At 34.9% G+C, this 22,223-nt stretch overlaps 1 protein-coding gene across 3 annotated transcripts in view; it reads left to right on the forward strand.

Annotated features, from left to right (window-relative positions):
• The window catches only part of DOP1A (DOP1 leucine zipper like protein A), a 100,423-nt gene that overhangs the window by 46,502 nt on the left and 31,698 nt on the right, over positions 1 to 22,223 (forward strand). For all 3 annotated transcript variants that reach the window (XM_039249753.1, XM_039249754.1, XM_039249755.1), the window contains exons 7-18: positions 898 to 997; positions 1,734 to 1,843; positions 2,722 to 2,830; positions 4,196 to 4,316; positions 5,873 to 5,992; positions 7,690 to 7,804; positions 8,516 to 8,749; positions 13,857 to 14,478; positions 15,346 to 15,620; positions 16,793 to 16,945; positions 18,979 to 19,079; positions 20,391 to 20,650. In XM_039249753.1, coding sequence (XP_039105684.1) covers positions 898 to 997; positions 1,734 to 1,843; positions 2,722 to 2,830; positions 4,196 to 4,316; positions 5,873 to 5,992; positions 7,690 to 7,804; positions 8,516 to 8,749; positions 13,857 to 14,478; positions 15,346 to 15,620; positions 16,793 to 16,945; positions 18,979 to 19,079; positions 20,391 to 20,650 — 2,320 coding nt within the window. The remainder of the gene's footprint in view (positions 1 to 897; positions 998 to 1,733; positions 1,844 to 2,721; positions 2,831 to 4,195; positions 4,317 to 5,872; positions 5,993 to 7,689; positions 7,805 to 8,515; positions 8,750 to 13,856; positions 14,479 to 15,345; positions 15,621 to 16,792; positions 16,946 to 18,978; positions 19,080 to 20,390; positions 20,651 to 22,223) is intronic.

The raw sequence follows: 22,223 nt of genomic DNA on the forward strand, positions 1-22,223 counted from the left end.
AAAAATAATAAAATAAAACTCAGTTCTCTATCTAAGTGAGATAATACCCAAACATTTGAATTTGGCAAAGTACTTAGGCCTTTTTTATTCTAGAGTGATTGTTAGACTAATTGATTTCCACATTACCTTCTAATGCTCAGGTTCCAAGATTCTCTTCTAAAGTGAATATCTAGAAAAAGTCTTAAATTAATAGCAATTTAATTAGCTGCCTTCCTTTCATCTTTTAACTTCACCTATTTTAGCAAAAGCCAGGCCTTCTTTATCATTTTTTTAATATCTAAGGCTATTAGGAAGGATGCAAGGTAAAAAATTTTCTCTTTAGAAGATTGGAGTAAAATGGAAAATATTAAGATTTGTTAAACCTGGATATGGGTACGAAAAGTATTCATTAAATTTTTTATATTTTTCTATATGTTTGAAATTCTACAAGGTAAAAGTGTTTAAAAGATCAGGAAGTGAAAGACTTAGAATTGATGAAGATCAGGAACATCTAAAGTAATTACCATCAGTTGACACCACATTCAGTTATGAATGTGAAAAACTAAAGACATGAATTTCTTGAATCTGTTCCATCTTGCTCCATTTTTGTTTTGTGTCAGATCTTGTTAATACTGGATAGGATAAAGAACTTTAACCTGGAGGTTAAAATAATTGAGGTATAGTTTCAGCTATGCAATTAAACAGCTGTGTTACCTTTTCTTCTTGTGTCTTAATCTATAAAATGGGAGTAATCATTTGTGTTTGAAAAGTCAGATGAGTCTTCTACGAAACTACCTCCTAAGCCCTAAAGTTCTAAGCGTATTGCAAGGTGGGTTTTTTTTTTTTTTTTTTAAAGAGGAAGAAAGGAATGTGTTTTTTCTATGTGATGAGCTACAACCATATCTTTGACTTTTTCAGGCCACTCGACCAGATATGATCAGGATCTTGTCAGCAGCCCTTCACGTAGTATTGAGGAGGGATATGTCCCTGAACCGAAGACTTTATGCATGGCTTCTTGGTAGGTGTTTGATGTGGGAAATTTGCCATACATAAGTATTATCAAGTTATGTGTGTGTCCTAAATGAAGAAACTAATAGTTTGCTTAAATGGACAATAAAATGTAAATCTTATTAATTGTGTATTCTATGAGGAAGTTTCAAAATCTTCTTAATATTTTAACCTGTCAGTTCTGTTTCCTTTGACAAGATTTTTTCCCTCTTATAAATTGAGGCTGTTATACTGTGAGTATGTAAAGAAAGAAGGATAAATAAATAAATAAATAAATAATCAAAATAATAACATAATTTCCAAAACTTTGAAGTCGTCAAAGGAATCAGAACTATTACTGCTGCCCCACACATGATACCTTACCAGTCTCGCACTCACGAAGTAAGTTCTTTGTTTTTCCATACTTTGTGTGAGTGTTTGGCCTGTTAACAACTCCTTACTGCTCAGAGTGGAAAGATAAAATATAACTTATCTTGGATTTTCTGAATCTTCAGTTATTTCACTCTTTGTAAGATTGAAAAAAAAAATACTGGATAATGCTGGAAGAATACTATGATACTCACTTATGTATTAAATTGGTTTCCCTTTATTAAACTATCTAAAATGATCTCTCTTGCTGACATTGATTGGGCTACTAATTGGTAAGTGTTTGGTGCTGTTTTTGAGATATTTGGTGTTTTGGTATTTAGTGAACAACAGTTTTGAGAATCCCATTATAATTTATTTTGCCATTTGTTTCCATGGAGGTTTTGATAACAACGGTGCTATCATAGGACCCAGAAGCACAAGACACAGTAATCCAGAAGAACATGCCACTTACTATTTTACTACTTTTTCAAAAGAATTGTTGGTCCAGGTAATGAATGCTTTTGTTTTATTTTTTGGTTACTCCCTGATCAGTAAACAAGTGTCAGACAAGGTCCTGCCTTAATTGAATTAATTCATCAGTGAAGGGTGAAGACAAGACTCACAAACTTCCTAAGAATCACTATAACAAGCAAATGATTACAATACAATGAGTAAGTAATCTTATGATAGACTCACTTCTGCATAAGTCCAGAGATTTCTTAATTTGTTCTCATGACTTATTAATATATAGTTACAGCTTCTCACCTTTCTGCCCTGTGAATTGGAACTCTTCCAAAAATGGGCCAGGACCTCTGTTATATCCTCTGAAGCCTTGGGAAAATTTAGTTGCAAGAGGAATCTAAATGTGGTAAAACTGCTATTGTAATGGAAGACTTAAAATAAGCCATACTTTTATATTATTTTTATTTTACATTCAAGATAACTCAAAACAGGTTTGTTGGTATCTGAAGCATTTTTAAATGAGTGAAATTATAAGAATATAGTTTTGAGTTCCCAGTGGGAACACAATTGTATAGTAGATTCTGTCATGATACTCTGCCATAGTTTGAAGCATTGGTGATGATGGTAAATAGAAACACTTTTATCTTTTAGGGAAAAATTCAAATAACCATGAATTTATTTTTTTAGATTTTCTTTAACATTTCTACTTTTTTTCTAGAGCAAATGTATGCACTCTTCTCTCAAGATGGATAAATATAACCTTTTTTTCCCCTTAGCAGAGGAACTAAGCTAACTTCAGTGAAAGCTTCAGAAAAGCAATAGATGTAAATCTCCATCCCATATGGTCATATTTAAATTTTTTTCTTAAGAAAAGTCGTTGAATCTGTTTATTTAAATGACTAATGTACATTTTCTTTTTTAAAGGCAATGGTGGGCATCTTACAAGTGAATGGATTTGGAGAAGAAAGCACTTTAATGCAGGATCTAAAACCTTTTCGTATTTTAATCAGTTTACTTGACAAACCTGAGCTAGGTAATGTATACTGTCTGAGGACATAAGATCACATGTGGTTGTTTTGTACTGTTTCATAATAAAAATAAGACAAAGTCATTATGTAGAAAAATTGCTTTATTTTGAGGTGGCCTTCAAATACAGGTTCTCAACAGTTTCTTACCTAAAATTTACTCTAGAACGTTAAGATAGAGATGTATACATCCAACCCATATATTCTCATATTTTACCCTGTACTATATATGTTGTAGAGAAATCATTTTAAAGATATTATCTAAGTTCTTCTTAATCCTGATTAAGTTACTGAAACATTTGTGATCTGTCATGACTGTCTTAAAGTTCACAAAACTCAAGGACTTGAGCAAAAAGATTTGGGTTCTATCCCTCCGCTTGATTGCCTACATCCCCTTTGTGTTTTCCCTTTTTTCATTGTATATTTCTTATATAGTAGATTTATTGGGAAGTTAGTTATGGTACAGAAATTAAGAAAAAACAAAAGTAAGGGCGCTTGGGTGGTTCAGTCGGTTAAGCATCCAACTTGGGCTCAGGTCATGGCTCATGAGTTAGAGCTCCGTGTCAGGCTTTGTGCTGACAGCTCAGAGCCTGGAGCCTGCTTCACATTCTGTCTTTGTCTTTCTGCCCTTCCCCTGCTCACTCTTTGTCTATCTCTTCCTCAGATATGAAAAATAAAACATTTTTAAAAAGTTAAAAGGAAAAAACAAAAAAAATATTAGAAAAAATAAAATGAAATAATAAAATATGTAATTTCATTACATGCAGATGTTTTAGCTAATATACATGTTTTCTCACCAACTCTTAAAATGAGAAATTTTAAATATAAAAATGAATTGTATCTATGGTTTTGAGAATGTATTTTAGATATTGTGTGATAATAGATGAAGCTCTTTGAAATTTTCTTAAGGACATTGGTATATCTTGTAGCAAAGTTTGGCTGTGTGCATTTTCGTATCATTTAACAATAAACACAATAGTAATATAAGTAGTATTTATTGAATACTCATTATATTCTGGGAACTATTCTACCCACCTTATAAATGTATTTTCTTAACCCTTGTAACAGCCCTGTAAGTCTGAGATTATTATCCTCATTCTAGATGAGGAAAGTAAAACTCAAAAGTTGAATAACTTTTCCAAGGTTATTGCTATTAACTGCCAAAGCACACTTTCTTTGCTCTGTAATTTTTATTATGTGAACCTATAGTTAAATAACCATTTATTCAGATCAAAATGTGAAGTTTAGTTTAGCATCCAGAAAAAAATATTTTTTCAAATACTGTTTTAAAGTATTATTTGATCAGGCCAATTTGTAAATAATCATGATTTGTCAGTTCTAATTGTTGTCTTTAATATGTATATTAATTTTAGGACCTGTAATTCTGGAAGATGTCCTAATTGAAGTATTTAGAACATTATATTCCCAATGCAAAGCAGAATTGGATCTTCAAATGGAACCACCCTTCAGCAAGGATCATGCTCAGTTAAGCAGGTGGATTACCAAAAAATTAAGCATGATATAAAGATATCCTCATTCATCATATGAAATTTGTGTTCTGATTGAGTAAATCTGATTTAAAATATTACCGTATTTTGGTAATATGAACTTTCATTACTAACTGCACTGATTTTTTAAAATACACATTTACAGCCTGACTGTATAGTAGAACCAGCACTAGGGTTGATATTAACAAGTTAATGTGAAGATACAGATTTCAGGGAATTTATTCACACTGTTCAAATTCACAAGAGATTAATTGCCACATGTCAGTTAATAACAGAAGTTGTACCTTCCTGCGACTTGGCCTGGTTGTTTGCATGGGGTTGTGCCTCTTGGTTACTCAGCACACTCAGGAGTCCAAATCATAGTTCAGAAAAAGGCATGAACTAGAGTTAAATGGATCAAAGGGCACCAAGTGCTCCTTAAACAATTTTTTTTCAAGTTATTTCTTCTTTCAGGTTTATATATAAATATATCTTTTTTTTATTCCTGGGACAAGTCCTGTAATATTAGCATATACTTTTTTCTAAGTCAGTGGTAGATTCATTCATGTTGACAAGGTCTTACTTTTTCATTCTCTACTTTTAGCAGCCTACCTGTTTTCCAGTCTTCATCTAACATTATGACAAAGTCACAAGACTACAGTTTCTTTTACGTAATTTGCGTTCCGTTTGTGTCTCCTTGGTGAAGCTTTGGAGATAACCTGGGCTTTCTTAAAACACAGTTTGTATGTTTAAACATTTTAAGAAAGTTTTTGATTTCTGATAAATATCTGTGAAATCTTTATTTGAGAAGTTAATATTGACTATCCTGGTACTCGATTTCATTCTGTACTCTGTCTGACAATATATATTGCCCCATCAAGTATTCAGTTAGTTATTTGTGCTATAACATGCTAGCTGTATTGATAGTACCATACTATATATAAAAACACTGTGTTAATTGTTAGGAGGGATGGCAGGAAATAGCAGGTAGATGGATAGTTAATAGGCCAGAAGGCTTCCACTAGAAATAAGTTATTATTCCTGTTGGCGTTTTAGTAATAATGGCAATTTACTGTATTCTTTTGTTGTTTTTCAGCTAACAGTAATAATTTGGTTGAAGGTCACCAAAATAAACTCAACCTTTCTTAAGCAAATTCTGAACAGCATAGGAAAGCAGACAAAATTCTTTCAAAGTCAAGACTGTCAAAATTAAATTACTACTTTACATGTGCCAGGGAAACAAAAGAATGTAATGCCATATTAACAGGCATTCAAAATTCAAAAATAACTTGGTGTTCTTTTGCTGGAAGCAGAGCTGTTTTTTCTGATAGAAGGCTGATTTCTGATCTTGATCATACATTTGAGTTATGATAACCTTAACTTGGAAAATAACTACACATAAAGTAATAGAGTGGCAGTAGATAAAAATTATTTGTTGCAGTTTTCTCACTAGCAAGTTTTCTAGCAACTACCTAGGAATATGTAAGTAACATTGCACTTAAATATAATTTTGAAAAAATACATGTTAATATTTCTTGTTTTGGTTTCTTTTTCCTTTTTTAGTAAATTAAGGGAAAATAAGAAAACAGCAGAGCTGATTAAAACTGCCAACCTTCTCTTTAATTCCTTTGAGCCTTATTATATGTGGGATTACGTTGCACGTTGGTTTGAAGAATGTTGTAGGTATGTTAAACTGTTTCATTCATTCTATTTTAATAGAATCCAAAACCAAACTTTTAAAGTTCCTGAGTCTAATGAAAAGAATGTTCTTTTATATATTCTACTACTCATGACAACTATTAATTATTTAGTAGCCATAAACTGGCTATGTTATGTCACTCTAGAATATAGAATCCCTGATCATATAAACATAAAATTGAAAAGGAATTTAGAAAACAAGTTATTTAGTCACCAGCAGAGATGAAAGATTTTCCCTCTCCAATTTATAGTAATCCAGTTTTTCTTTGTTATAGAGAAAATACCAAATTTATGGTTTCTGCTTCACACTTCACCAAAATGGTTCCCACTTTTAAAAATAAAAACTTCCGTGATCATTCTTGTGTTTTTAAAATCATAGAACCAGCCCATATTGTCACCGGTGAGTGATAAAAACCCTGTATCTCTTATGACCTAAAGATTGAAAACTCCAAAATACTGGTGAACTTGAATAGAATCTCTGTGTTTTAGACCAAATCCTCTCAGAACCAGAGTAACCCCTCAAACCTTAGGAGCATATAGGCAAAAAGTAAGCATGTTTGATCTCAGAATTAGAAGTCTTTTAAAATATAAAACATTAATCTCTTTAATGATTTAGAAAGCTGTTTGCTTACTTATCCAATAGATACTGAGCACCTAGGTATATAGACAGTCCCTATCTTCAAAGACCTTATAGTGGGAACAAGTAAAACATGGACATATTATTCCTAGTATTAAAGTTACAGATACCTTCACAGATTAAAATGAGGTAGGAATGTTTAGGAATTATGAATGTCTTTTGCCACCTTGCCCTGACCTGAGTTTCCACCTTTATTTCTACATTCACAAACACCCATCCACCCTTCTTTACTAGTCCATACTATTCCCTGAACACACATTGACTGAGCCTTCACTCATGCTGCTGAGCCTTCACTTGTGCCATTTCTTCAAAAATATTCTTCCCCCTGGCCCATCTGGGAGGTCCTGTAGAGAGGTGACCCATGTTTCCATAGCCTTCCATGACTCCTTCGAATCTCCCATCAGAATCAATTTATCCTACATTGTTACACTTATTTGTCTATATGCTTCTATTTCTAGCTGCTTAGGGACTCTATCATATTCTTTGTGTCTTTAGAGTATAGGGCAATGTATGATCATATAAGACTAATATGATTTACAGTGAATATTTGTTGGAGGAATGATCTTTACAACTTGGATCAGAAGAGGCTTCCTGGAGGAGGTAACATTTGATCTCAAACCTTGAAGGATAGATGCATTCTGAATTTGAGAGACTGAAGTTGAGGGAGGCCGGCAAATCAGGAGTACAAGTTGTTATAAAAAGAGGCCCTGAGGTTATAAATCAAATCACAAATAATCCACTTTAACTAGAAGATATTATGTGTAGACAGAACAGTAGGAAATAAATACAAAAATGTGAGATCCGTCCAGAACACTTAGAAGTACAAGATGGGAGTCCCAGGGATAGTGTAAGCCTAGGAATCTTGCTTTGGAAATTTTTCACTTAGAGGTACAGTTGTGTCCTGCGGGAAAGGAATGTTCACAGGAAAATTACTATGTGTATGTCTCAGTGTTGACTCTCTTTAAAACAGAAAGTGAGATGTGTATGATATGAATATTCATATCACTTAATAGTATACTTGATAAAGTGATTTTTGTCCTTTTAGGAGAACACTGCATGCCAGACTTCAGATTGGGCCTGGAGATAGTAGTGAGTCATCTGAGTTACAGCTGACCAATTTCTGCTTACTGGTGGATTTTTTGTTGGATATAGTTTCTTTGGTAAGACCACCTTGGTAAAAAAAAAAAAAAAAAGTATTGAGGAATGTAATAACATAGTTCAAATATTTCATGTTGGAGACAAACCTCATCTTTAAATAAATTTTATCTTTAAAGTTAAATTGATATTTTTCCCTTTTGGCATAGCTTTTTTTTCTTCATAATTTTTTCCAAATGCTTTTCCTCAGACATCTATATAATACATATATGTCTTATGTAATATGTGGAATATACTTCACAATTGCTTGTTATTGTAATCTTAAATGTTTAGTGTATAGTGGTCTAATGCTGCATTTATGCTCACTAATGATTGTATTAAATGAAGACTGTTGGAAATCTTTTCTCCTTTTCTCTCCTCAAATCTTTGCTTTCTCATTTTGAAGCCTACTAGAAGTATGAGGGTGCTGTGTCAGGTATGACATTCATCCTGTTTTGTCTTTAACTGATTGCATTCACTTTTTTAACATTATTATTTTGCTAAATTAGCAGATAAAACTGGGATTATTTTATAATATATACCTTGAAGTACATAAATTGAGAATTTGGGAATAGAAATCTTATAAATCAGTGATAAAATGACCATACTATATTAATTAAGAGCATGATACATATAAAATATGACAAATGGGTAAAATTATTTCTTGTGTTATGTAGATTCAAAATAAATAGGGTAATACATTATATAAATTTTTGTCACCTTGCTTTCATCTTCAGGAGACTTATATTGAAATCCAGACTGAACACTTGCCCCAGTTGCTCCTCAGGATGCTTTCTGCCCTGACAAGCCATCTCCAGACATTACACTTGTCTGAACTCACAGATTCACTCAGGCTCTGCTCAAAGATCCTTAGCAAGGTTCAACCTCCCCTCTTATCTGCCAGCACTGGAGGTGTGTTGCAGTTTTCAAGTGGGCAGAACAACTCAGTCAAAGAATGGGAAGACAAAAAGGTAATGTTTGCTATTATTTTTGGTATTAGACCAATTACATTTCTTCAGAGTAGAAGAGTTTATACATACTCATTAAAAATATTAGTGAATGATGGGGCGCCTAGATGGTTCAGTCAGTTAAGGATCCAACTCTTGGTTTCAGCTGAGGTCATGATCTTACAGTTAATGAGTTCGAGCCCCGCATTGGGCTCTGCACTGACAGCACAGAGCCTGCCTGGGGTTCTCTCTCTCCCCCTCTCTCTGCCCCTCTTCTTCATTCTCTGTCTCTCAAAATATATAAACCTTAAAAAATTTTTTTTAAATATTAGTGAATGTTACCTAGACTCAAATGTTGTGGCAGTAGACAATCTTTTAGGCTTTTAGCAATTTTAACAGTTTCTACTGGCTCTCCACTGGAAATATAATGCAAGCAGCATGTGTAATTTTTAATTTTCCAGTAGCCACATTAAAAAATAGAAACAGGTGAAATATTTTACTTATATTTTACTTAGCCCGATATAGCTAATAATCATTTTAACTGTATAACCCATATAAAATTGATGTAATATTTAAAAGATGAGATATTTTACATTCTTTTTTGTGCTAAATTCCAAGTATAAAAGTGTATTTTATACTTACAACATTGAAAATTAAAATTGTTAGCAGAAATACTGGATCTGTATTTTTTTAATAAAGTTTATATTTGAGGGGTGCCTGGGTGGCTCAGTCAGTTAAACGTCCGATTTCAGCTCAGGTCATGTTTTCACGGTTCATGGGCTCGAACCCTGTGTTGGGCTCTGTGCTGACAGCTAGCTCAGAGCCTGGAGCCTGTTTCAGAATCTGTGTCTCCCTCTCTCTCTGAGCTTCCCCTGCTCATGCTGTCTCTCTCTCTCAGAAATAAATAAAACATAAAAACAAATAATAATAATAATAATAATAAGTAAAGTTTATATTTGAAAAATTAGATTTAAGTATCCAAGTTGTTCTAAACATGTTTAAAAGTTTTATTGTAATTAAATTAGGTATTACTTTTTGAATTTTAAATTAATTGAAAAACTTTAGTTACTTTGTCAGATCAGCCATATTACAAGAGCTCAATATTCACATGTGGCTAGTAGTTACCATATTGGACAGCAGGTTTGTAATCGAAACTTTAGTGGTCCTTTTCATATATAACACTAATTAGATATGCTCTTCTTGCAATCCTGAATCTTTTTTGCTCTCCTCAGTCTTCCAGTTTTTAATGCTTGCTTTATGGTGTTGAATAGAGTTACAATAATTTTAATGTCTGGCCAAGCAACATACTTAAAACACCTGTGATACACCTATGGGAAAAAAACACCTATATAATTCCAATGAATTTAGCCTTTATGGTACTATATTAAAACAAGGATTTAAAATTCTCTAGTATTTTGAGTTCATTACCTAAATCTTGGGTTTGTATAGTTGCCCTTACTTTTTTCTTTTCCAGTTGTTTTTTTTTTCCCCAGCCAGCCAAAATATTTTATCATGATAAATTAATAGAACCTTTCCCATCAAGTATTAATCCTAAATCATTTTTGTGGGACTTTTTAAATATTTTGTTCTTCATGTATGAAATGAATGTAACTGACCCATGATCAATTTTAATATATCCCAGGATTATCCTACATAAACTAAAGCTAGTCTCTTATGCCCCTTTCTATCTGCTTATTATTTATATGTGATATATATTGATTGCCTTGTGGGAAAATTCATTCTGTTCTGCTAGTTTCCTTAATAGATACCTTTAAGATCTTAGAAATTAAACTAATATAGGTATTAATTGTTTTTTGTGTTATTTAGTGAAATTAGTTCGAGTAGGGGAGACCTTAGCATTCTCTCAATAGCATATTTAAATATGTGAGTATTAACTATGTCAAAAACATGTGGAGGCACTTATTGATGGTTACAGGTTAAAATAAAGAGAAACATCCATTCATATTAGATGAAGAACAAATAATATACTTTTTTTTAATGTAATGGTACATTAACCTGGGAGTATGCTTTTCTCTCTTTCTTTCATTCTCTTCTATATTCTGGACCACTATATATTCTTTACTATTTTTACAGAAGTACAGTGGTATTATCTTCATTGAAGTGTCTAAAATTTATCATAAAGCTGAGGGCATTTTCTTTATTTCTTTTTTAAAGTGTAAGTGAAACATTAATTCTTTTTTAAAATTTTTTATGTTTATTTTTGAGAGAGAGAGAATGTGGGCGGGAGAGGCAGAGAGACACACACACACACACACACACACACACACTCCAAAGCAGGCTCCAGACTCCAAGCTGTCAGCACAGAGCCTGATGCAGGGCTCAAACTCATGTACCATGAGATCATGAACTGAGCCAAAGTCGGACACTTAACTGAGCCACCCAGGTGCCCCAACAATAATTCTTTTAAATGTGAATCTGTTTTTGTCTCCAGGCACTTAGTACATTTTTGTAAAATCAGTGTATTGGATCTCTGTACCCAAATGTCCAAAATATGTCATTTCTTTCTCTCTTCAGAAAGACATTTTATTATAAAACAATCTGAAACATAGTTATGTGATATTTACCGTACAGCTAAATATTACAAATTATATAAGTTTAACTGAATTTATAATTTGAATTCTATTAATAAATATCCATTGTTTTATGACCCTTATATGAAAAAGGTCAGTACAGAAATAACAATAAGCTAATGACAATTTTATCATTTAAATAAGACATTTTTGAAAATGTATCAATACAAGGTTTTAGATGGTTGTTCACCTTGCAGAGTAAAAAAGTTGACAGTTCAGTTCTGATAGCTGCCTGTAAACTTTCTCATTATAACATGAAAAGCTTTCATACTGTTATAGTGATAGGCGATGGTAAAAATATCATGAAGTTTAGAATCTTCCAATAACTATTAACCTTATTTGCTGTATAACTTTGGGCAAGTTTTGTTTTTAACTTCCCTGAGCCCTCAGCGTTCTTACCTTTGAAATAAAGAAAACAGCCTCTCTTCAACCAGCACCCCACTCTGTGGATCCAGTGATCCAGTGGTGAAGTAGACACATTTCCTGCCTTCCTGACCCATTTTTGCTAGTTGGGAGACACACATTAAACAAATAATTGCACACTTAATTACAGTTGTGATAAATAAATGAAGGAAAATATAGAGTGGTAGGAATGTGAAAAATGAAGTGATGTGACCTAGACTGTGGGCCTAAGAAAGGCTTTCTTGAGGAAGGGTTGTTTCAGTGAAGCCCTAGAGAAATGGGTGGGATGAAGTAGAAAGGAGAGAGCTCTTGGGAGAGGAAGAAACATTCCCTTAGGCAGAAAGGTAGGGAGAGATACAGCCTTGAGGTAGGCAGGGGCCAGGTAATGCAGACAAGGTGGTAACGTGCTGACAAGATGCGGGAGTGAATACAGAGCGATGGATGGATTAGCCAGACATTTACGAAAAAAATTCAGGGTGCCTGGGTGGCTCAGTCAGTTAGGCAGTTAAACATCCTACTCTTGATTTCGGCTAGGTCGTGATCTCACAGTTTGTGAGATCAAACCCCACATCAGCCTCCTCACTAGGCTTGGAACCTGCTTAAGATTCTTTCTCTGCCCCTTCTTGCTCACCCGCATACATCCACACTCTCTTTCTCCCCCTTTCTCAAAATACATAAATTTTTAAAAAAGGAAAAAAAAATCAGTAAGCTCTAGTAATAGTTTGTAAGGGTAATAAGTGATCATATTTATTGAATGTACTAACCAGCAGGTACTAAACCACATGCTTTAGATACACTGTGTTACTTAATTCTCATAGCAACTGTAAAATGTAGGAACTTTTGTTATCTGCCTTATGCTTACCAGGAGACTGAGGTTTTAGGTTAAATAATTTGCCACGCTAGTAAGTGGCAGAACCTGACCTGACTTGTGGCCAGTACTCTTAACCACTGTTCTGAAGTGGATGTAGAGGAGTATGAAGGAAAGATGGAGAAGATCCCAAGGATCACCCCTAGGTTTCCATCTTCTAATTTGATGAATGGTGATGTCATTCACTGAAGCAAGGAACACTGGATGAGACCCAGCTTTGTAGCAGCAGAACAGTTAGTTTGCATCTTCCATAATCGTGAGTAATCCCCTTTTTAGTCAGCAAAAAGTAATCTTACTCAAGTTCACGTTATGTTCTGGCACAGACCCCAAGCAATTCAAGATATGTACAACTTTTGTTTCCTTAAACTGTGCCCGAAAATATGCTTGATGATTGTAGTCATCCAGTCTGTAGGAAGGGAACAATTAAGACATTCCAGCTCTACTCCAGTATCTGCTCCATCTTTTGTTTATATTGTAAATGACTGACTATCTTCTCCTTCAAATTACAAACTATTCTTTTTGTTCCTGGTACATAATATAGTGTGTGGCACATAATGTGGGTTCAGTAAATGTTGAAAGAATTAAGATTAATGGCTTCTGTTTAAATAGCACTTTACACATTTTATATAGAAATTTCATATTCATGGGTTCTGAACAGATAACCTATTAGAATTTATTTTTGGTTTTTAAAATGTTTCATTCCTTGCATCATTTAGACATTAGGAAAGTGATTTCATGAAGTAGATTGAATAAATTGTCAGTTGTTTGAAATTAAGGATATAGATGCTAGAGATTTGTGTATGTGCATATTTTGCCTTCAAAAACCCAACCTTAGCGAATAATAAGTTCTTAGCAAATGAGTTTATTTTTAATGTTTTTGTTTTATTTTTGAGAGAGAGCATGCAAACTGAGCAGGGTCAGAGGGGAGACAGAGGATCTGAAGCAGGCTCTGCACTGTCAGTGCAGATGTGGGGCTCAGACTCACGAATCGTGAGATCATGACCTGAGCTGAAGTCAGATGCTCAACCAACTGAGCCACCTAGGTGCCCTGAGTTTAATATGTTCATTAGAACCGTACCAGTATTCCCTATTGATTATCATAGAAATATGAATCAGTTGTAGAAACTGCTCTAAGATTCAGCCAAACATGTAGATTAAGTTTTGAATCATGTAATCTAAACTGACTTCTCTCAATGTGGCCATTTCTAATTTTTAATTTCTAATATATGCATTTAATTACATAGCCTTTGCTCTTTTTAATCACTACCAGGTATCATCAGTTTCTCTTGAAAATCCTACTGAAGTGTTTGAAGATGGAGAAAATCCACCAAGTAGTCGATCATCAGAGAGTGGATTCACTGAGTTTATACAGTATCAAGCAGACCGAAGTGATGACATCGACAGAGACCTGAGTGAGGGGCAGGGGACAACTGCCATCCCCATCGGTAGCACATCCTCTGAGACTGAAACAGCCTCCACTGTGGGATCTGAAGAAACCATCATCCAGCCCCCTTCCATAGTCACCCAGGGAACAGCACCCAGAAGTGGGAAGACAGCACAGAAGACTGCAATGCAGTGTTGTTTGGAGTATGTCCAGCAGTTTCTCACCAGACTTATCAACCTCTACATCATTCAGGGCAACTCTTTTTCTCAGGCTTTGGTCACAGAGCATTCAGGGGATCTCAGTAGAGAACAAGAAGAGACCGCAAAATGGGATAGGGATTCGCATGGAGATGTGAAGGAGAGAAACATAAGTAAACAGAAAACGTCAAAAGAATACCTTTCTGCCTTCCTGTCCGCCTGCCAGCTCTTCCTGGAGTGCTCCAGTTTCCCAGTTTACATTGCTGAGGGGAACCATACCTCAGATTTACATTCTGAGAAGTCAGAGACTGGTAAGGTCGTCTTGGTGTTATTTATACTTGAATCACTTTTATAGCATGCTTTTTATTTACTCTTTTTAGAAGCACTCAGAAATTAAAATTGGGATTTTTTTTTTAGCCAGTTCATTTTTTAAAGTGTTATTTTAATTTGAAGATTTTCTTAAGTTTGTTTATTTATTATTTTGAGAGTGCACAAGTAGGGGAGGCAAGGGCAGGGAGAGTGGGGGAGAGAGAGAATCCTAAGCAACCTCTGCACTGTCAGTGGGATGCCCAATACAGGGCTTGAACTCAGGAACCCTGAGATCATGACCTGAGCTGAATTCAGATGCTTGACTGATTGTGCCACCCAGATGTCCCTGAATTTTTTAATGAAATATTGTCTTCATGGGGAGATATATATGTTGGTATATTGGAAAAGTTTGTGATTTTGATGCCTTCACGGTTTGCTTACAAGTGAGTTGAAGGTAAGAAGGAATTTAACTCCTTCATCTAGAGACAAGTAACGTAACATTTATATCCATTGGTTCCCTTTATTAAGACCAGTATCCTATGTGTTTACCATTATTTAAATTTTTATATATGCACACACAGTGCAGTGAGGACTGTATAATGCTTGTTGGTTAGTGTACTGTTTTTCAAAACAGGGGAATACATTGTATGATGTGGCATAAGAGAATTACATACTAAAAAAGTTCATGAGATTCTTGTTGCTGCTTTATTTTCTTAAAGCTCCAGTCTAGGTGAGAAACCATGGTTTTACTAGCAGGTCAAGGCCTAAAGGTATTGAGAAGCGGTGCCTTGTTTTGAAATGCACCTGGACGTTGGTGTATTTGTGAAAAGTTTAGTGTGATGAGCTCCACCTTCCATCTTTTGTTTCAGACTGGGAGCATGTGCAGCCTCCACTGTGGCTACAGACCCTGATGAGCGCATGCAGCCAAGCAAGCGATTTCAGTGTGCAGAGTGTTGCTATTTCGTTAGTCATGGACCTGGTGGGACTGACTCAGTCTGTGGCCATGGTCACTGGGGAGAACATCAACAGTGTGGAGCCTGCACAGCCCTTAAGTCCAAACCAGGGAAGAGTGGCGGTGGTTATTAGACCTCCCCTCACTCCGGGCAATCTGAGATACATTGCTGAGAAGACTGAATTTTTCAAGGTAAATTCTGAGAAATACATGCATGACCAAGATGGTACTTGACCTAGATTGCTTAGCAGAGATCTGGGAGATAATAATCAGGCTTCATTGAATACCTGTTAATATTATAATGTCTACTTCATCTGTACTGCTTTGCCCATCTTGTACCCAGTTTTGCGAGAGGGAAAAAGTATGAGTGGAAATGAGGATGAGGTTAGGGAAGGCTCCAAAGCCACAGAAGGAGTAATTTCAGCTAAAAAAGAAGTTAAGTCCATTGATAAAATAAGACTTATTTCAACATGACATGGTTATGTCATGGTTTTGCTTTTCATAGAGTATAATCTCAGCTCTCCAAACTCCCAGGAAAAGTTTTTCTGACTCTGTATTGTTTGATTATCATCTGTGGTGTACGATGCCATTCAGAAAAAAAAAATGTGGTTTTTGATTCCTATCACAGCAGTATAGATGAATGTCCTCTACATAGAAAGAACATAAGTACATTGGATTATATTATATCTTAAGCAGGTAGATTCTTTATGTATAAAAAAGTTTGTTAATTTTATCTCATTTCAAGTCATTGTGCCCCACTGGATAGTTCTTTCTGCTAAAGTTGGTTTCTGTAACAACAGTGTGGCGGTAAACCCTCAAGATGGGTATATTTTTTATTAATGCTGTCATAGATCATCAAGTGCTGTGTGTTACATGTCGCTCTCAAACACATACAACCTGTTTTATATGCCTTAAGTAATTTGGATATTTTAACTGTAAGTTATATTTTACTTTGTAATATGTAACCATCAATATTGTATTCAGTGTGAGGTTTGTATGCTCTTAAGGATAATGTATTCTAGCAACGCTTTACTAAGTGTCACTAAAATAGTGAAGTGGGGTCTTCTCTAGGCCCTGTAGAAAGTTCTTCCATGTTTGATGTTTAACATAAATATCGTTAGGGAGAGATCTTAAAATAATAAAAATAGTCATTAAAGGTCTATCGTAAGAGGTTCCAATGGCCTGGATGATCAAAAAGTGAGCACATGGTAAGCTGTACTTTTAAATCTCATCCTAGTAGCATAATGAACATTGAAGACCTTCAGTGGTATTCAGAGGCTTGTTTGTACCTAACAGGAAATGCTTATTAAATAAGTTTAAATGTATGGTTTTATAATACTCACTTTTACAATCTTTTTCTATAGCATGTAGCTTTAACATTGTGGGATCAGCTGGGAGATAGGACACCTCAGCACCACCAGAAAAGTGTGGAACTCTTTTATCAACTACATAACTTGGTTCCTTCTTCTAGCATCTGTGAGGATGTTATAAGTCAGCAGTTAACCCATAAAGATAAGGTAAATTCTTTTTTCATCTTGACCCACCCTGACCTACCCTGCTCCCAATTATACCAAAAGGTAAATTAAAGAAACTCTAGGAAAATTATTGTAGCTAGTATCTAATTAGGGATTATATAAATTCATTGAGTGATCTTCATGTCCTTAAAACAAATTGGTTCTGTCCTTATTTATTTATTTGTTTGAGAAAGTGCACACGCATAAGCAGGGTGAGGGAGAAGGAGAGAGAGAATCTTCAGTAGGCTCCATACCCAGTGCAGAGCCCAACGTGGAGCTCGATCCCACGACTCTGAAATCATTACCTGAGCAGAAATCACAAATTACATGCTCAACCTACTGAGCCATGCAGGCACTCCATTCTGTCCTTTAGAAGAAAGTTGTTTACAAAAGCATCAGTAATATGAAAATTCAAGTAACCCAAAATCAAATACTGGGTTTATTTCTTGGTTCAGGACACCATTTGTGGGTAGCAGTAATTAAAGTTGTCGCTGGTCCAAGTTCTTGGATCATTTATAGAGGAAACAGTGGCTTTGGTTATGGAACTACGGCTGTGTTAACAACTGATGTATGTGAAATGATGTGTATGTGAAGTTACATTTATAAGCCGTGGAATGCTAATATATGAGATTATATATTATTTGTGTTAAAATATCCAAAATAAGGATTTTGTGTCCCAGTGTACATGAAGTGGTCTGTAAGTCAGTAAGAGTGAAGGTGATAGAGTCATTGGTACACCTGAGAGGAAAATGAGATGTGTGATATTCCCATGTCTGCTCTGTAACATAAATCAAAGATTTTATTGAACAGCTTTTAGAATTAGAACACCCTAATTCTTAATAACGCTAAATGCAAGTGAGCTTGACTGAGTCATTCAGAAAGGCATGGTATTGAGTAAATGAAGCTTTTAGCCAGGAGAGAAGTGACAAATGAAAGAGAAAATGAGAGGCATGAAAAGTTTATTCCGAGAAAAATGTTAAAATTCTATTTCTGCCTCAACACATTTTTTCAAAAAATTTTTAGGAATAAAGTGTTTAATAAAGCCGTGCATTTAATTTAATTTGTTTACATTAAGTGTAAACCCGGTACAAATTATATGCTTGTTTACTTATGTAACATTTTATTTCTAAAGAAATACTAAGCTCTGAATAAAGGTATTCTACATCCACGAAAAAGATTAAGATACTGTTATAACTTTTTAATATGTTTGTATTGGTTGATATACAAACACAGGCTTCATAGGAAAAGCATTTAATAGGCCCACAGGGAAAAAGGAAGCACCCTTCGAACTGATCACAAGCAGTTGAGGCCATTTTAGTCCCTGATTTTGGAGAGCTTTTATTTGAATTCCACAGATGCTACAATAGAAAGACTATGAAAATCTTGATAACTTCAGTTTCTACCTGATTTGTATTCATTTCTGTTCATTATCTAACACCAAATGCTGGTCTTTCTAAATCATTTATTTTTCCATTGTTCTGTCCATTGTTATCATAACAATGTTTTCCAGATAATCTCAAAATGATACATTTTTCTCATAGAAATAATGTTTTAGGTGTCTAAATTTTCAAATCTAATAAACCAGCTTTATAAGTAATGATAAATTTATTTGAGATAATATATAATTTCTAGAAGCAAAAGTAAATTATATGGTATAATAAAATAAATTTTGACTACTAAGTATTTTTATTAAGATAAGGGAAAAATGCTTCTGATACTGAAGATAATCGTAACATGCACATTATTCACTCTTTCCATGCCCTATTACATGGTAATCTAGAAAACTGGTTACCTAGTATAAACTAAATAATAATGATTTCTGAGGTAGTGTGAGATGACTTTTTAGGTTCAGTATTTCTGTTTTTTATTTTTTTTACATTTCTACTTTCATCAAAACGGTTTTATTGTATGGTATATTGAGTACTATGAACATTTAACCTAATACTCTCTCTTAAATTGCTACATTGATTTTGATAAAATTGCTTAATATCTCCAAGGGAAAAAACAATAATTTAATCTCCCATATTCCTCCTCAGAAAATAAGGATGGAAGCACATGCAAAATTTGCAGTTCTTTGGCATCTAACAAGGGATCTCCATATAAACAAATCATCATCTTTTGCACGTGCTTTTGACAGGTTGGTTACATTTGATACTCGGATTTTATAGTCAGGTATCTCAATGTCTCTTTTCTTGAATCCTCTGGCTAATTTGGCAGGGGTAGAAGATAGCAGTTTACAGATATGATAAAGAGAGCTTATAAATTATTTATTAAAAATCTAAGGTATATTAGAATGCATGGCATTGAAGCACCCAGCTCCCCTTTCTTTTACTGGATGACTATTCAGCCAGACCCCTGCTGTGTGCCAGGCAGCATTCTAGGTGTCAGGGATACAGCAGTGGGTCCATATTCACAGAGGAGTTTCAGTATAAACAGTAGATTATATAACGGTTTCTCTAACAGTTATTTTCAAACTTCTGCCTGAACTGGACATCATAAATCTATAGCTAAAATATGCATTCCTTCCATGGATTCAGAGAACCTGGAGCTGCCTGAGGGCAGTTTTGCTGCTTGTCTACACCACTCAGGATGACTCATGCCCCAGATATGAAGTTTGCCTTAACTTCCAAGGAGATGCTATGTAGAGGTAGCTTTAGATACTGGCCCAGGATGCCAGTCTCACCACCATAGAGGCCACAGATCTGACTCTGCTTAAAGCCCAGCTAAGTATCAGTTGTTTGCTTTCCTGGACATTACTTCAGACATTACTTTTTCAACATCAACATTTTCAAATAATTTGCTATTGAACCAGTACAACGAACTATGCCCTTCGCCTTGGTACTTTACAAGTACCATCCCTCATTTGACAACTGCCTTTTCTCATCGTACAAGTGAGGCACTGAAGGACCAGAGAAATAAGTGGCTTGCCCAAGACCACACATGAGGTAGAGTTGATAGCCCAGATTTGAATCTTGGGTTTTCAGATTACAGACCACACCTGCATACCGTTCACAGAGGTTCTTTCCTTGAGTTAAGCACATAGGTTTGTCTCGTAAAGAGATTGGGCACAGAAGAGCATGGAAGTAGTGTTAACTTGCAGGGAGTTCAGTATTTGATGATATGAGCAGGAATATGTTGGTGAAACAAGCATAAGTTTTTTTTTCTCCTATTCTTTACTATTTATCTTATAAAAGTAACGTATGCTTGTGAAATTAAAACACAAGTATATAAGAAAAGGGAAAAGACAATTTTCTCCTGTTTCATATCTACTGAGACTGTAGGGATTAAGATGATTAAAATGATGTGGTCAAAAGTTATCCTGAAGTATGATTAACTTTTAAAAAGTTAATTCAAAATAATATAACTTATAGTAATATGATTTAAGAAAAACTAGAGTATTACAATTAGATGTTTTGTTCTTTGTTTTAATTATTGGTGTTTATTGTAGGTCACTGTTCATCATGCTAGATAGCCTTAACAGTCTCGATGGTTCTACCAGCTCTGTGGGACAAGCCTGGCTGAACCAAGTGCTGCAAAGACATGACATTGCAAGAGTTTTGGAACCATTGCTGTTGCTCCTGCTTCATCCCAAAACTCAGAGGGTTTCAGTGCAGCGTGTACAAGCAGAACGTTATTGGAATAAGGCTCCGTATTATCCCGGAGAAGAGAGTGACAAGCATTTCATGCAAAATTTTGCCTGCAGCAATGGTGAATATCACGTGGAAGTAGAATAGCTCTATTTAGAATTAAGTCATTAAAATAAAACGAGAAGTGAACACAACAGTGATTGACAACAGTGGGGTTTTCTCCATCCACTTACTTTTTCCCATCCACGTGTACTGGCAGTGCTTATGTGAGCCATGCCAGAGTGTACTTCATCAATGATCATATTAGAGGACTGGATTTCTCTTATCAGTTGACTCTTTCAGGGGAGGAGTCAGCACAGATTTCAGAGACAGTTTTCAATTTTGATGGAAATACTTTTAGAGTTTAATTAGCAAGTTTGATTTTACAAAGCTCTGGAGATACTTCCTTGGGAATATATAATAAGCTTGTAATGCACATTTGTAATTCATGAGTCATTCTCCTCATCTGTGAAAAGGGAATAGTAGTACCCACCTTTCCAGGCTTCGTTATGAACATGACACATACTCTCTTTGTGACACATTTAGTGCAGACTGGCATATCATAAGTGTTAGTTAGATATTCACTATTATTACTTGGGGTCCACATTTTACAAACTATCCAGTGAGGCCGTCTACAATATGGTGATAATGAGCTCTTAGATTAATTTATTATACTTCAGGGACAAAACACTCTCACATATCTCATTCATATCTTGACAAATAATCCTGTGAGTTCAGTAATAAAAATGTCATTTTACCTAGCTGGGAGCAGATGCTTAGGGGTCTGGAGCTTTCTTAAAGTCCCATGCCTGCTACTTGATGCAGCTGCAACTACACCATCATGCCTCCGTTTCATCTTTAGTGTGTTTCTACAGACTGGACAGAGCCCTCTATGGAACCCCCCTTTCCACTGCTTCCCCTGAGTCTTCTCAGAGCATGTCTGACCCTGCCTATTACCAGAACTTCTTTCTGTTAGCCCTTTACCCACAGCCATTCCTGCCTGTCTGCTGAATTCTTGCCTTGCCTCCGAGATTGATCCCCTTACCTGTAGAGTCACAGTGCTTTCCCTGAATTCTATTACATTTGCTTTGTAACACTCATGGAACTAAGCCTTAAAAGAATGCTGTCAGCACTGTGTGCCCTCCAAAAAGTACAGAAATGGATGAATGTATTTGTGACCCCCTACTGAGTTGAAACTCTAGAGAGAACAATGATATCTTTTCCTTCTCACACCCCCATTGTCTCTTGGTTTAGGGCCTTACTTATACTAGATAATTCATAAGTATTGAATTTTATTGAAATCAAGGTTACATATGTGTGTATTTATATGTATGTATGTGTCTGTATATATATGTGTGTGTGCATGTATATATATGTATGTGTGTATGTATATATGTGTTTGTGTATATATACATATATATATATATATCAACTAAAGTATTTGAATTCTTAGAAATAAAATAAAGGGAAGCATTACACAGGAAGGAAAAAAACAAAAATTTTGAACTGCAGTAAAAAACATACCTTATTTGGGAATAAGAGCAAATTTTGATACTGTAGCTATTTTAAATGTGTTGTTTTATTTCAGTTAAATAATAGTCTTTCTATCATTGCATTGTCTTTACTAAATTCTAGTTAATAGTCACATAATTTTC

This window comes from Hyaena hyaena, unplaced genomic scaffold (genome assembly GCF_003009895.1).
Source record: "Hyaena hyaena isolate Hyena2069 unplaced genomic scaffold, ASM300989v1 scaffold_344, whole genome shotgun sequence".
In the NCBI taxonomy this organism is placed as follows: domain Eukaryota; kingdom Metazoa; phylum Chordata; class Mammalia; order Carnivora; family Hyaenidae; genus Hyaena; species Hyaena hyaena.